The sequence below is a fragment of the Phalacrocorax carbo genome, chromosome 4 (assembly GCF_963921805.1).
Source record: "Phalacrocorax carbo chromosome 4, bPhaCar2.1, whole genome shotgun sequence".
Lineage (NCBI taxonomy): Eukaryota > Metazoa > Chordata > Aves > Suliformes > Phalacrocoracidae > Phalacrocorax > Phalacrocorax carbo.
The window spans coordinates 15,379,371-15,393,913 of NC_087516.1; the positions used below are offsets into that span (position 1 = coordinate 15,379,371).

General features: G+C 38.7%; 1 protein-coding gene across 1 annotated transcript in view; it reads right to left on the reverse strand.

The window, feature by feature from the left end:
• Positions 1–469: 469 nt before the first annotated feature.
• Positions 470–14,543, reverse strand: part of CLNK (cytokine dependent hematopoietic cell linker) — a 118,032-nt gene continuing 103,958 nt past the window's right edge. Inside the window, exons 9-15 of the mRNA XM_064450784.1 lie at positions 14,370–14,388; positions 13,169–13,244; positions 11,943–11,983; positions 8,495–8,628; positions 8,043–8,120; positions 7,755–7,910; positions 470–986 (exon numbers count right to left, since the gene is read on the reverse strand). Coding sequence (XP_064306854.1) covers positions 840–986; positions 7,755–7,910; positions 8,043–8,120; positions 8,495–8,628; positions 11,943–11,983; positions 13,169–13,244; positions 14,370–14,388 — 651 coding nt within the window. The 3' untranslated portion in view covers positions 470–839. The remainder of the gene's footprint in view (positions 987–7,754; positions 7,911–8,042; positions 8,121–8,494; positions 8,629–11,942; positions 11,984–13,168; positions 13,245–14,369; positions 14,389–14,543) is intronic.

Genomic DNA, 14,543 nt, shown 5'->3' on the forward strand with positions numbered 1-14,543 from the left:
CCTTCCAGAAGTGAAAGTATATGAATAAATATTACCATATTTTTTTGCTGGAAAAATATCACCTTCTCGTTGCCTTTGATACATGCTAGAACATGTCTTCTTGCTGAGTTTGAAGCACATCCACTGCTCCTGCTGATGATTTTTATCTATTTGCACGCGTTATGAATTCAAAGGGACAGTTTGCGTAGTGGTCCTGCTATGTAAGTGGTTGAAGACTCAGATATGGAATACAAGTATCTGCTACTTAAGCTAAAGGATAAGTATTCGTTAAGTAATAAAATTTACCGCGAATACCTGTGAGCACCAGCTGACACCCGCTGACTTCAGTGGCTGCTGAGCACAGCTTGTTATTGTGCAAACACATATGCAGACCAAATGAAAAATCTCAAACAGTGAATGCCCAGATAAATAGCATTTCGTGTGTATTTTTAAAAGCAAGAATACTTTTTAATATGACTGTGGTATGCTTTATTAGGTTTTGCTACTAACTGAGCTTCAGTGATGTTTAGGTAAGCAAGATGGAGTTTGGTTTTCATCATTTGTTAGAAGGAACAGTGCAAGATAAGAAAATTGCTCATTGTCAAGATATAAGGAGTCAGTATCTTTTAACACTTTTCTGTGAATCAATACAATGGCATGTACTTTACCTGTATCCTCAAAGTTCAAAACAGATTACAAGAATAAAAAAATGGAGTAGATCTGTGTTCTCAGTTGGAGAGAAGTTTTTTAGTGGAGCGCTTAGAATGCTTCTTAATATTATGGGGAACTCCTCAATCAAAGGCTTATCTGATTTTTGAGACGTTTAAATAATGGTTCTCCATACAAACAAATCTGTGACATTAAGGCAGAAAAAATGTTTTGTGTGACTTGAATGGATGTGTAAGGTAGCATTGTTCTCTCTGGATTCCTGATTTATCCTTTCCGTCAATGAGTATGATGGGAACATATTTGTAGAAGTCAATGATTTCTTTCACAGAATTAAATTTCTGGGGGGAAAAAGAAAAATTGTAATCAGTGATTGAAAATTGAACTACCAGATGTTTTTGTCTATAACAAAAGGGTTGCAAATGACAGTATTAGAAATAGGCAATATTTTGCATAGAATTAAGATTAGATTAGATGGAAGCTAAAAGGAGAAGGAACAGAATTTAGTCCTTTAAATTCCTTTGTGTGTCTCTGTCTTGCGTAGGAAAAGGCAGCTGGCTGCATAGGGCAAACGGGGAACATGTCTAAGCCTGAGAATGCAGTATCACCTGTAAAAGCTTGTGATGGTAGAAGTGATGATAGATCTTTGAAGGAACTATAAGTCAGTAATGACTTTCCCCTGTCAAAAGTTACACTTAATTATCAGTAACTTTCTTCCTTTTTAAATGTACCTTTTATTTCCTCATTCAATTTATGGAGAAAATTGCTACAAAATCCCTTTAAAGTATGGAAGAAGGTTCTCAGAAGGCTTTTATTCTCATTCTCTCCTGTATCAAAACAGTGATATCCTCCAAGCCAGTTCCTAAAATAATAAAGGTGTGGTTCGATATTTCTGAACTGATCAAGCAGCAATGGAAAGCTATCCAAGGTATTTATCCTCATCTGTCCTGGTGGGAGTCTCTTAATCCTACCATTCCAATGGTTAGCAGTCCTTCAGTTTAACTAGTTCTCTTCCCTGTGTGTAACTTGTAAGATGTCATCATGCCACTAAACTGTCATCACACCAGTGTTTCTCCTCTTCAGCTATTCTTTGGATTCATTGGTATTAAATCACTAGAACTGTACAGAATAATGCAACCTTACTGTGATATTAATACTTATCCTGTATCTATGTTATATCACATTCATTGTAAGCATGGCCATTCAGTGTATATGTGATGATATCTCATGGTAGTCTCTGTCATCTCCACCTGATCCATACCTAATTTATAACAAGGGAATCTGATTAAATCTGTGATTTGGTGTAATGGTTCCTGTATTATTTTAAGATGAAAATTATTTGATCTCAAAACCAGTGTGCTATTTTTTAAGTTTTGTTTTTATAATTTTTACTTTTATACATTTGTCCCACTTTGCTGTTTTGCCTTACGTTCAAGTTCACTATTGCTACTAGAAATCTAGGCAAAACTGTGCTTTCTATTTCATGCCATACCAAAGTAAAGTAATCCTAACTGTTTCAGATTATCAAATTTTTATCAGCACCAGTTCTTTTTCTGTTTTCTAATGTTCTTTTGTTGGGTGGAAAGTTAAAAAGTCTTATTGTCATAGTTCATCTGCTTTGGAAATTTAACTTGGCTTAACTTGGCTAATGTCACTTTATTCATCACTGTACCTTTAAGCTGTAGCTCTTTGGTAATGAGGGAAGAATGCCTCAGCTGTTACTTAGATCTTTTTTCCTATTTTATTTCATTCTGTACTGTTATTTGAGTTAGTGAGATTTAAAATGTTAACCTCTGAGTCTCTTCATGGCTGCTAGAACATGAAGTTGACTTAGACATCATACTGATGAGTGCTGATGGTCCAGAACTTTACATCCTTGGCCCTTTTAATGGGAACCCACACTTTGTTAGGTGTAAAGACATCTAAAGACGTAAAGATGAAGAAAATTCAATACTTCAGAATTGTTCATTTCCCTTCACTGTATGAAGAGACTCAAATAGATCTCTGCTATCTTAAGAATGTCCTGTCTGCTGGTCTCCAGACCGTTCTGGGGAGAAAGGAATAGGGTCTCAAGGATTGCTTGTGAAAGGCATAGTTTTGAATTGTGCTGGGGTGGTGGTAGGACCCTGGACTACATGTCACACATTCTGAATGAGACCAGTTTTTCCTTGAACTGTCATTTAAGCTGTGGACAAGATGTTTTACCTTGTAAACATATCTCTTAGTTGAAGGGATTAACATCCCCTGACAGGTGCTTGCTGTGCCCATTTTCCTGGTGGTAACTTTTGACATAACACTGTCAGTGGACGACATTGTGGAAGTGCTCTCTCATCTACTCTAGGGAGTCAGGCCAGTTTAATGGCTGATGAAGGTAGGTGGAGCTAATCCATTTGACTCTCTTTGAAATGAACTGAGTTGAATTGATGTGGCTTGTATGATCAATGGTTTGAAAATGAAAGGTACCTGCAAATAGTGATAGGGAGTGGTGAGGACGGAGAAAACATTTTGTGGCCAGGACAGCAAGATCCAGAGATACACGTCAGGCTGTGCTCTAAGCTTCTGTGTAAAACAGGCTCTAAGCTGAAGGGTAGCCTACTTGTGCCTTTGATTCTTAGTTATTGCATTGTGAGTTGAGCCTGATGCTGCAGACATGTTACAAACATATGTTTTGTCATTGGCAGATCTAGTTTTGCAAAGGTGATAAGAAAAATACATAAATTTTGTGTCATGATCAGCTTTAAATGTAAGCAATGTTTTTATTTCCTTCAAAAGAACTGTTTAAATGAAGCAGCTTTACAGGTATCTCTGGATCTTTAATATTGAAAGCTGACTGGATTGGGGGAAGGCAACAGCCAAATAAAGGGTGCTCAGCACAGCAGTTTTGAATGCAAATACCTGAATTCCACATATGTCCCATTTGGAGATCTGGTCCTTAGAGATCTATGTGATTTGGCTTTTAGTGGGCTCAATATAATATATGACCTATTTATGTAGCTGTGAACATCTGTGGCTAAATTGCTAGTAAGAGGTATACCTCTACTAATAGTGTTTGGATTTTTTTCTTCCTCTGCTTGTATTCTTTATATTACAGCTTGATACTAATTTAGCTGCATGGGACTTCAGTCGCTTGCCATTGATCACCATCACATTGACATAGAAGTAACAATTTTTAAAAACAGAAATATGATGATCAATGCTTTTTTTTCCCCCCTTATGGTCTTAGAAGACTATATGAGAGCTAATGATGCACCCATGAAAGCTGAATTAAATACATTAAAAATTTGTTACTTAAAAATCTTTTTTGATGTTACAAAGTATTAACACCTTACAAACTCTATATGAAAAATCAAGAGTTGCAATTCGATAGGGAACACCTTGAATAATCCCAGAATCACAGAGTGGTAGGGGTTGGAAGGGACCTCTGGAGATCATCTCATCCAACCCCCCTGCTTGAGCAGGCACACCCAGAGCAGGGGGCACAGGAACGCGTCCAGGCAGGGTTTGAATGTCTCCAGGGAAGGGACTCCACAGCCTCCCTGGGCAGCCTGTGCCGCTGCTCTGGCACCCGCACAGGAAAGCAGCTTATTTTCGTATTGAGGTGGAACTTCCTGTGTTCCAACTTGGGCCCATTGCCCCTTGGCCTGTCATTGGGCACCACTGAAAAGAGCCTGGCCCATCCTCTTCACACCCACTCTAGATTTTTATAAGTATTGATGAAATCCCCCCTCAGTCTTCTCCAGGCTGAACAAACCCAAGTCTCTCAGCCTTTCCTCATAAGGGAGATGCTCCAGTCCTATGATTGTCTTTATAGCTCTCCACTGGACTTATTCAAGCAGTTCCCTGTCCTTCTTAAACTGGGGGGCCCAGAACTGGACACAGCACTCCAGATGTGGTCTCACTAGGGCAGAGCAGAGGGGGAGGATAACCTCTCTCAACCTGCTGGCCACGCTCCTTTTAATGCACCCCAGGATACCACTGGCCTTCTTGGCCACAAGGGCACAGTGCTGGCTCAGGGTCAGCTTGCTGCCCACCAGCACTCCCAGGGCCTTCTCAGCAGAGCCACTTTCCAGTAGTTCAGCCCCCAGCCTGTACTGGTGCCTGGGGTTGTTCCTCCCCAGGTGCAGGACCTTGCACTTGTTGAATTTCATGAGGTTCCCCTGGGCCCAGCTCTCCAGCCTGTCCAGGTCTCGCTGGATGGCAGCACAGCCTTCTGGTGTATCAGCCACTCCTCCCAGCTTGGTATCATCAGCGAACTTGCTGAGGGTACACTCTGTCCCTTCGTCCAGGTCACTGATGAATACGTTGAACAGGACTGGACCCAGCACAGACCCCTGGGGAACACCGCTAGTGACAGGCCTCCGACCAGTCTCTGCCCTGTTGATCACGACCCTCTGAGCTCTGTTGTTGAGCCTGTTCTGTATCCACCTCACTGTCCACTCATCTAATTTACAGTTCCTAAGCTTACCTATGAGGATGTTATGGGAGACAGTGTTGAAAGCCTTGCTGAAGTGGAGGTAAACAATATCCATTATGTGTAAGAAAAAGCATTTTTTTTTTAAATGGACAGAAATAGACTAACCCCAAAGTGAAAACATGCTGCAGAAAACCAGGAAGACTGAACCTTTGAATATAATGAAGAACTGGGGAGAAACGTAATAAGTCTGCACCTGTTTGTTGTTGTTTAGCAGGTGAAGAAGGAATATTCAGTTAATCTTGATAAAGCAGGTGGTCTGTCTGCACTGCATATGAAAAAATGTGGTGTAACAAAGGGCTTCCCTATGGAGGGACAATGCAGAGTGCTCTGGAAAGCATTTTAACAGGCATTGGAAAATTATTGGCAGTAATTTTGCTGTAATTTACAGTCTTACAAATTGTTTTCACCCTCCTGAGATAAGAAGCTTAAGTGAGCTACAGAAGTTGAGATGACAGTTTTGAAGAAAGTGCATTTTTGGGGAATCCTTTCAGAGGGCCTGAGATGGGAGTAGCTCTTCTGAGCAAGGTTGATGCCATTGATTGTTCATTTTTGCATGTGTGCTTAATGCCCAGGCCAGTGTTAATTTTGGTTTCATGCTTACTGCTGAGAATAATTAATAGAAGTGGGAGGCTGTCGCTTCTGTGGCTCCCTGCTACTACACATGGCTGACTAGCAAAACAGTTCTGAAACTTTTCTGTTGTAGTTGATCTATGGGAGGGTTTCTGAATTCAAAAGAAACAAGGCTTAAGGTAATGTGTCTTGATTACAGATTTGGGCCTGGTAGAGCCAAGTCTTAGATATACTGTTGGTTATTAACCTAGATGCTTGAAATCCTTATTCTGGAATTGTAACTTTCCAATTTGACTGTTGTCAGTCCAGACCCACTGTTTAAGATACATGCTTTCTGCGCACAAGTTGGAACATACAATGAAGTAATGTATTTTGGTAGATGGGAGGGATTATGTTATTCTTCCTTTTTGTTCAGTAAAAATTGTTCATGTACTGTTCAGGTAATTTTCTAGTTACCTTGTTAAATCTGTTACAATGATGAAAATTCAGTTTTATGTCTCTATTCTGTAGTGTACTCTGCACTTATCACATTATCCTGTAGTGTAGTAGTGTACCATATTTCAGTTCCATTCAATTTTTTTTAGTCATTGTTCTAATCTGAGTCTCTTTTTTATCAGTGCCATTACAGGAAGACTTAACAATGCAGGAACCATGGAAAACCAAACTTGCTTTCTCCTAAATCATACTAAAACTCATTTTCAGTACTAAATTTCAGTTCAGAAATGCAGACGGTATTTTATAGAAGACTGATGGTTCCCTACAGCAATGCCAGAGTGATGGTACCTGCAGTACAGTTCTCCATTCTCCAGTTCTCCATACTTTCCTGCTTCCTAAACTGTTTCAGTGTGCTTGAACTATGAGAGATTTTTTTTCCTTGATATTAAACGTGTTCCTGAAGAACAACTTGCCAGTAAACCTTCCCCCGCATCTCTGAAAAGTCATGAATCCTATCCTGCATTTTCTAATAAGAATCCAAATGTAAGTCTTGGACCTGCCAAATTTATCAAGTTAGCTTGGGTCAGTTTTGACTTCAGTTTATTTTAAGTCTATCTGTATAAAAGGTAAGTTTTGAAAGTAGATATGCATGAAAATGACATAATTGAAGATTCAGCTACAGAGGCTGTGCCACTTCACCTGAGTTGGATTTTTGTCTGTCGTTTACTTAGCTAATAACCCTCAGAGTATTTTGTTTCTTTGCTTTTTTGCTGTGCAGAGGGTCCTCCCTTATGCTGAATTTCATGCCTAGCTTGAGCATTTTTAAAGTTTCTTTTCAGTGTTTTTTTTTTTTTTTGCGAGTATCACATCTTTGTAGAGAAGACTTTCAGTTTTAACTTTGTTTTTTCCCTTCTGTGAAAGACATGCAGATACAGTGTTTGTTATTTAACCGTATAGGTAGAATAAGAATTAGACTTTTATAATTAATATAATTGAATTTAATTATGTAAAAAAGCATTGCAAATCTAAAGGGATTTTTCTAATTGAAGTTTACCATATCTGAAAGACTGGTGGCAACCCACATGATTTAGTTGCTTCTGAATATCCGTGACATCCTTGTCCTATTTTCTCTTTTTTTTTTTTTTTTAAAAATATATTGATTCCCCTTTTTGCTATATGAGAGACAGACAACAAGAGACACTATGCAGCAATAATAGCAACAGGTCATGCTGTCAGATATGTTGAGTTGTATATCTTTTAAAATATCATCTTACATTATAACAAGACAAAAAATATGCTAAATTAATATGTATACCTAGAAGGGAAGGACTTTTCTTTCCCTTTACTTTGCAGGTGTTACCTAGAGTAGGTAAAAGTATTATAAGTGCTTAGGAAATTTTCACATAATTTAAATCTGAATTTGAGCATAGTATGTAAAATAAAGTTTTAAATTATTATCTTGAAGTTGCTTGAAACTTTGAGACATACTTGAAATAAGAGTATTGTGAAAGAAACTTTAATGAAACAGGAAGTTTGTTATGTGGGAGAGTTTATAACTAATCTTTAGTATCAACTTGTGAAGTACGACATAAAAGCAATAGACTATAGCATCAGATGGGATTTTACTTACATCATCTCCTCTGAGTCCTGTTCCCAGTGCATACTGTTGGCTCTCTTCCAGAAAACGTATTTTAATGTTGTATACTCTTCTTCCATAATAGACAACTAAAACATATGGTTCAGCATTTGATTTCTTTGAACAATCTCTAACCAAGAATGTCTCATCCTGTATGACACAGATTTAAATTATGGATTGTATCGTTAGCTCACAAAAAAAAACTTGTAAGCCATCATAGACAGCCTACAGACATCTTCTCCAAGAGTTTACACCCCAGGTTTTGAGGTAAATTGTACTTACAGTGTTTTCCTGTAACAGTGCCTTCTCTGCTTCATGGCGATCATATTCTCCAATGTACCATTCATATTTATCTAAATCCTTAATGTTAAGATAGCATAATCAGTGTATAGAAAGTAACTACAGCTGGCAGAAGCAAAAGCCAGTGAAAATAGATATCTAATCTGCATTTTAAGCAAGTTTATTACAGTTTATAAAAATAACTGTAATGCATCTATATTGAGAAGTCTAATTTGATTCAAATTTCCAAACAGGACATGTACATTTTAATCTGTGGTTTCAAGAGCTCACATGGGACTGTTTTTATGGCTGCTGAATACCCACAGCTTTCAGAATATTTAACTTCTCCGGGTAATGTTTTCAGTAAGTAGCAGTTCTTATGGGGTGTGTGTGCCCTATAGTGATAGTCCTTTTTTCTAAAAACCTGTCTCCTTAGGAGGTGAAGCGTTCTTTACCTTATCAGTGGGTTGAGTAAGAGATTGCATTTCCTGTTTTACAAGTGAATGCTTTGATTTACTTTTGCATGCTGTGTATGGTGTAGGAGATGGTGACCTCTTCACTGACAAATTCTCCACATTTAATGTGGACCCTGTAAAAGTAAATTCAGAAGGAAAAAAGTTGGATTTTTTTAAACTTAAGTTATAGAATCATAGAATAGAATCATTAAGGTTGGAAAAGACCTCTAAGATCATCAAGGCCAACTGTCAACCCAACACCACCATGTCTCCTGAATCATGCCCTGAAGTGCCAGGTCTACACGTTTTTTGAATGCCTCCAGGGATGGTGACTCCACCACCTCCCTGGGCAGCCTGTTCCAATGCCCGACCACTCTCTCAGTAAAGAAATTTTTCCTAATATCCAGTCTAAACCTCCCCTGGCACAGCTTGAAGCCATTTCCTCTGGTCCTATCTCTAGTAACCTGGGAGAAGAGACTGACCCCGACCTAGCTACAGCCTCCTTTCAGGTAGTTGTAGAGAGCAATGAGGTCTCCCCTCAGCCTCCTCTTCTCCAGGCTAAACAACCCCAGTTCCCTCAACCTCTCCTCAACAGACCTGCTCTCCAGACCCTTCACCAACTTCGTTGCCCTTCTCTGGACATGCTCCAGGAACTCAATGTCCTTCTTGTGCTGAGGGGCCCAAAACCGAACACAATATTTGAGGTGTGGTCTCACCAGTGCCGAGTACAGGGGCATGATCAGCTTCATTTAGTTTCATTAAAACCAAGTTTTTTATTTATATGATTTATAATAATAAATACATGTAATATAATTTATACTAAATATTAAAAATAGTTTCATTTTACCCCATCAGTTTTACTTACTAAGTCTGAGAATAGCATTTACAGTCTAGAAATACAGTGTTACAATAATAACCTTCAAAATTTAGAGCTGTCAGTTACAAGTGGTCTTGTGCTAATGCAGCACCAGTGATTTCAGATTCATGCCCCAAGAGAATTAAGACATTAGTTTCCTGGTGTTTTTTAATTGGCATCACTCTGCCAGGTTCTTGCACACATAAACACGGAAAAATATTAAACTATTAATAAAATAGAAAATGCTAAATAATACAAATGGGACAAGTGTAACAGTTCATTCTGTTCTACTTTCACATTTTTAGCCCTTGTATTTGTGCTGGATCAGACCTGCTGTTATGTTGGATTGCATTAAAGCTCCTTATTATCTCATTGCCAGCTAGCATTGTTTCCACCAATCTGTTTAAACCTTAAATGATTCAGAAGTTCTGCCATGCTGATGAATTTCGGTCTGCTCTGCCATGTTGAGTCACTGAGGTGAGCAGCTCTGGTGCTGGCACAGTCCAGACATGGACTTGAAATTGTAGGAATGCAGGGGGAAAGGCCACTTGTTTGTTCTGTTCTTGTTATTTCATGAGGGCAAGAAATTTACAGAGAAAAGGAGACGCTGCCATCCCAGAGAGCCAGAATGACCAAGAGTACTAGTAGGGATGATAGGAGGCATCTGAAGTGGAGGTGGGTGTGGGGCACCTAGGAAGAAGACAGGGAGACTGCTGAGAACAGCAAGAAACTGAGACCTAGATGAGCTTTGTGGATTCTGTAAAGACAGATTTTTTTTGTAGGTATCCAGAGGAGAGTATGTGGAATTGCACCCCCAGCACAAGAAGGAAGTTAATAACCAGAAGTGGCTCAGTGGAAGGCCACTACCAGAGTCAGGAAGTTGGAGCCTATGAAACAAAGCTGAGGGAGGTGGACTTGACTAGCCTGGCAGTGACCAAAGTTAGGCTGAATCCTACTTTATCTGAACAAATAGTACAGTCCATTTGTTCTTCCTGGTGCTGTTTGCTTGTTACCATATATTCACAACATGCAACTTGGCACAGCTTAGGGGTTTTGATACAGAAGGGCATTTGCAGAGGCAGTTAAGGGAAAATGTAAAAGTATAGTAAGTGTATTCAAGGACAGCAGGAAGTTATGGATGATTCCTATAGCTCCTTGTTCCCCAAAGCCCCTGGGTCTCCCAAGGTACGAACTCTTTTTAAGGAACGGAGATACAGCATGAGCTAACTTGGCTGGTACATTTTAAGGACATTCAGAAAACTAAAAAGACCAGGGTCATGTAGTTCATATGTACTCCATGTAAGGTATAGATACACCTCATTATTAATGAATCTGTTTATGAAAGACAGATATATCAGAGAGTTTCCTTTATAGCATCTTTTATCTTTAGTATGCATTTCTGCAAAAAGAAGAAGTAATATTTACACAACAGAATGATAAGTGTTTTCTTTTGCTTACACAGTTGTTATGTAGTTTGGCTAATAAAGGTATTTGGCTTTTCAGAAGACTAAGTAGATGCTGGGGTTTTTTTCTGTCTCTTGGGTTTATGGAAATACTTTTAAAAGCAGGTGTAACTACATTGAAAGGTAGGGATGAACCACAGAAATTTTGGGTTGACTACTAATGAGGCCATATTTTTCTAAATGAAATTAGGTAGAGAGGTTGGTAGACAGCTTTTTGCTGTCGTATCATATTTCATCTGTTAACACAACTTTTAATAGTGTTTGTAGAAGTACCGTCTTCAAGATTAGGGAGACAGCATGCATATTAATTGATACTACTCCTGTGTGTTGCATTCAGTTCTGGGAATCTTGAAGAAATGCAGGGAAAATGGGGCAGAGCGACATTGCCATGGTTCCTGGGTAAGCTGTACTACAGGCCGATTCTTGGCAGGGCACCCCACCAGTTTTAATGTTGGCTTCTGGCACATTCCCTTAGGTAAAACCACACAGTCCAGAGGAGGTGTGTCCAGGGATTTCCAACCATAATAATTTGACAGACCTGCTTGCTAATGGCACCTACAAGTTGTTCCCTCTAGGAATCTGGGATAAATCTAAAGCAATTTCTTCGAAGATCAGTGTATTTGTTTACGCAAAGGCGTTAAACCCACAGTAGCTGCTCTAATGTCCTGAACATCTGTAGCTTCCATTTAGCCCAGCTCATTGCATCTCTGCCTGGAAAAGCAGAGACTGTTGTGCTCACAGCATGCTCTTTCTCTGTGGGTGTCTCTTTGTATGCCCAATTTGTCTTGTCTTCCTCTCCCCATTGTCCTTCAGTGGCTCATCCAAATCCCCTTCCTTTTCTGAGTGTGGGGGTCTGCAACAGTTTAAAGCTTGCATTCTAGGTTGGACGTTTCTTAGCTTGAACCAGGCATGGAGTAGAGCCAAGCAAGTAACTCTGCTTGTTTCTTCACTGCTATTGACTGTGCCATTGTTTCACTTGTTTTCTACTTGCTTTCTTTAACAATCCCTTTGTGCTAGCTCTGTGCATTGAAAATCCCCAGTGCAGACATACCCAGCTAGAAATACAAATCTGTTTCTTATTCATTTATCCCCGCCTAGTTTAGTTTTCAGAGCAATCTCTGGTTCTTACCTGAGCTGCAAACGCTTTTAGTGCTCCACGTACATTGAAGGCTAGGAGAAAGCAATGAATGGAAGTAGTGTCAGAAAAATATTTCTGTTAGTCACAAGTGTTTAAATAAGAGTCACTTTAGAGAGCAATGTATATCTCTGTTCCCCAGAACACCCCTTCCTCCCTGTGCAGATTGCAGCTTTGGGTCTTCCTGGATTTCAGGTAGTAATTTTGTATTTAGCATCTTTTTGGCATATTTCTCTTCCATTAGTTTCATCAGCCGCTTTTTGAAGTTCCATAAATTTTTACCCTCTACAAGAATCTTTGGCAAGAGTTTCATGTTTTAACTGTGTGTGTAGTGAAGCACAATTTGCTTTTGTTTGTTTTGAGCCCGTTGCCTGCTAATTTCACCTGATGTTCCCAGTCCTTCTGTAGGGAGACCCGGGGAGCAGTCATTCCCTGTCCTTTCTGATTTTCTAGACTGCTGCTGAGTACCCAGCTGGTATTTTGTTGTGTTGTGAATTAGAACAGTTACACTGGGAAGAGCACCAGACAAATAACTTCATATAACGGAGCCACTGTTACCACAGATGAAAAAACAAAATACTAGGGGTCACAAATACTGTCACATTTACTCCAGACAATAATTTTATCTTGGAGAGATGCCACTGTCATAAACAAGGCTAGATGATTGATTCACTATTTGTATAGGAAATATGTGAAATCATTCATATACTTCCTATACTTTATCCTACACTTATGGGTTTTGTTGAGTATTTTAGGAGGATACAGATCTTAAAACACTTTTAAAAAAGAAAGATTTGTGTAGCTTAGAAAAGAAAAATAGGAGCAACTGATTTCTGTGGAAGAATAATTGGCCTTTGGAAGGCCAAGTATGTATTCTTTGTATATAAGAATAGAAAATAAGGGGGAGAGGAAATGCTAAGATGAGATGGCAGAGCTTCTTTAACAATATATTTAACACCCTGTCACAGAAAGTGAGGCAAAAATGTAATACAGTAGGATGCTATTAAAGATAAAAATTGAATGTACAATTAGAATATCTTGAAAGCAATTCCCAAAGATGGTTATTGTCATGCGTCAGGGCAAAACATAATATATCACTATATGGCATCAAAAAGTGATATCATCTTGCTTGTATTGCATAGTGAAGTGTAATTTTCTAGGACAGAATGTTTAGTCCTTGAAGCATCCAGTACAAAGTCATGAAATTCTTACATTCCTACCTGGCTTCAGGATGATGCTTTGGTTTATACTGTTGTGCTTGAAAGGATGTGTCAGGTTTCTTCCCCAAATCTGTAGCTATTAATAAAAAGAATAAGAACATATTATTTTCTTTTATGTGTAACTTTGACACTAAGTAGCAACTACTGTGAAATAAATTAATTAAATTCATGTATGAGGGGAGGCAGTTCAATAGAAAATGCTAGTAAGCTACAATCAGTCTGGCTTGAATGAGTCAGCTAATGATTGCAGTGGGAAAAATACTAGTACTGAATGTTACATGGTAATGTTACAGGTTTTGCTGATGCCAAATATGGCTTAACATAATGGTAAATAATGCAGAATTCTGTATTAGAGGTATACAGAGGGTTCATAAGTCCCTTTTATAGGACAGGATAGATAGGCACTGAATGTATTAATGCAGTCAACACGATTTCTAGCTGAAAATTAGGAAACTGTGCCTTAATCTGCAAAAGGAACTGTCAGAGGAAGTTATGAACTCATTAACACAGAGGGGTAAACAGCATAAAAATCATCTAGCCTGTATGTATCTACAGAGTATTTCAGAGTACCATTTTTTTTCATGGACCTTCATGCACACATACACAGTGAGAGGCTGAAGCTGGTTTTTCCAAGCTGTATGCTCATCTCGAATTGACATGTTTCTAAAACATGTTTAAAACCCCCTCCACCCCAACTGCTTTTTGCACCTTTGAAAACCTAAAGCTTTTAAAAATCTTTCTTTTAAAATCTTACCCTCAAATTATGGGGGAGGAGCAAGATGGAGAGAAGGGAGATATTCTCTTTGCAGATCCAGTCTTTTCAGGATATTCTTCTCTCAGTTTTTTAGGTTCCAACACTCTTATTTACTCCAGGACTTTAAGACTTTGATTTGCTCAGAACAAATGTGATACTCTGGTTCCCCAAATATCTCTAATTAATGCCAATTTAAATTCCTTTTTTTCTGCTACATCTTCCACAACTGTTCAAGTCACTCTAAATCTCTCTGTTCTCAGCAGACATATACCTGGGGGATGTCTCTTTCTCATTTAAATATAGAGCCAGGTGGCCTGATGCTACATAGCAGGGTAGATGTCAGGTTCCTATACGGATTCCTTAAGCTGGAGTTTTAATGGTTGAATACTTTGTTCTTGCAATATGAAGGGAAGACAACAAATTAATATCATATTATGAAGTACTAACCTTGTTCTTTTCCAGGTGCCTATATGAAATGATAACATAGTAAATATTTGTCTTTTGATTACCAACTTGAACTTACCCCAACAGACCCAACTATCTTTCAGTTTTTACACAATTTATAGACATTCAATCATTAATACCTGATCACTTTGTCAAAAACTCAGGATGAATGATAAT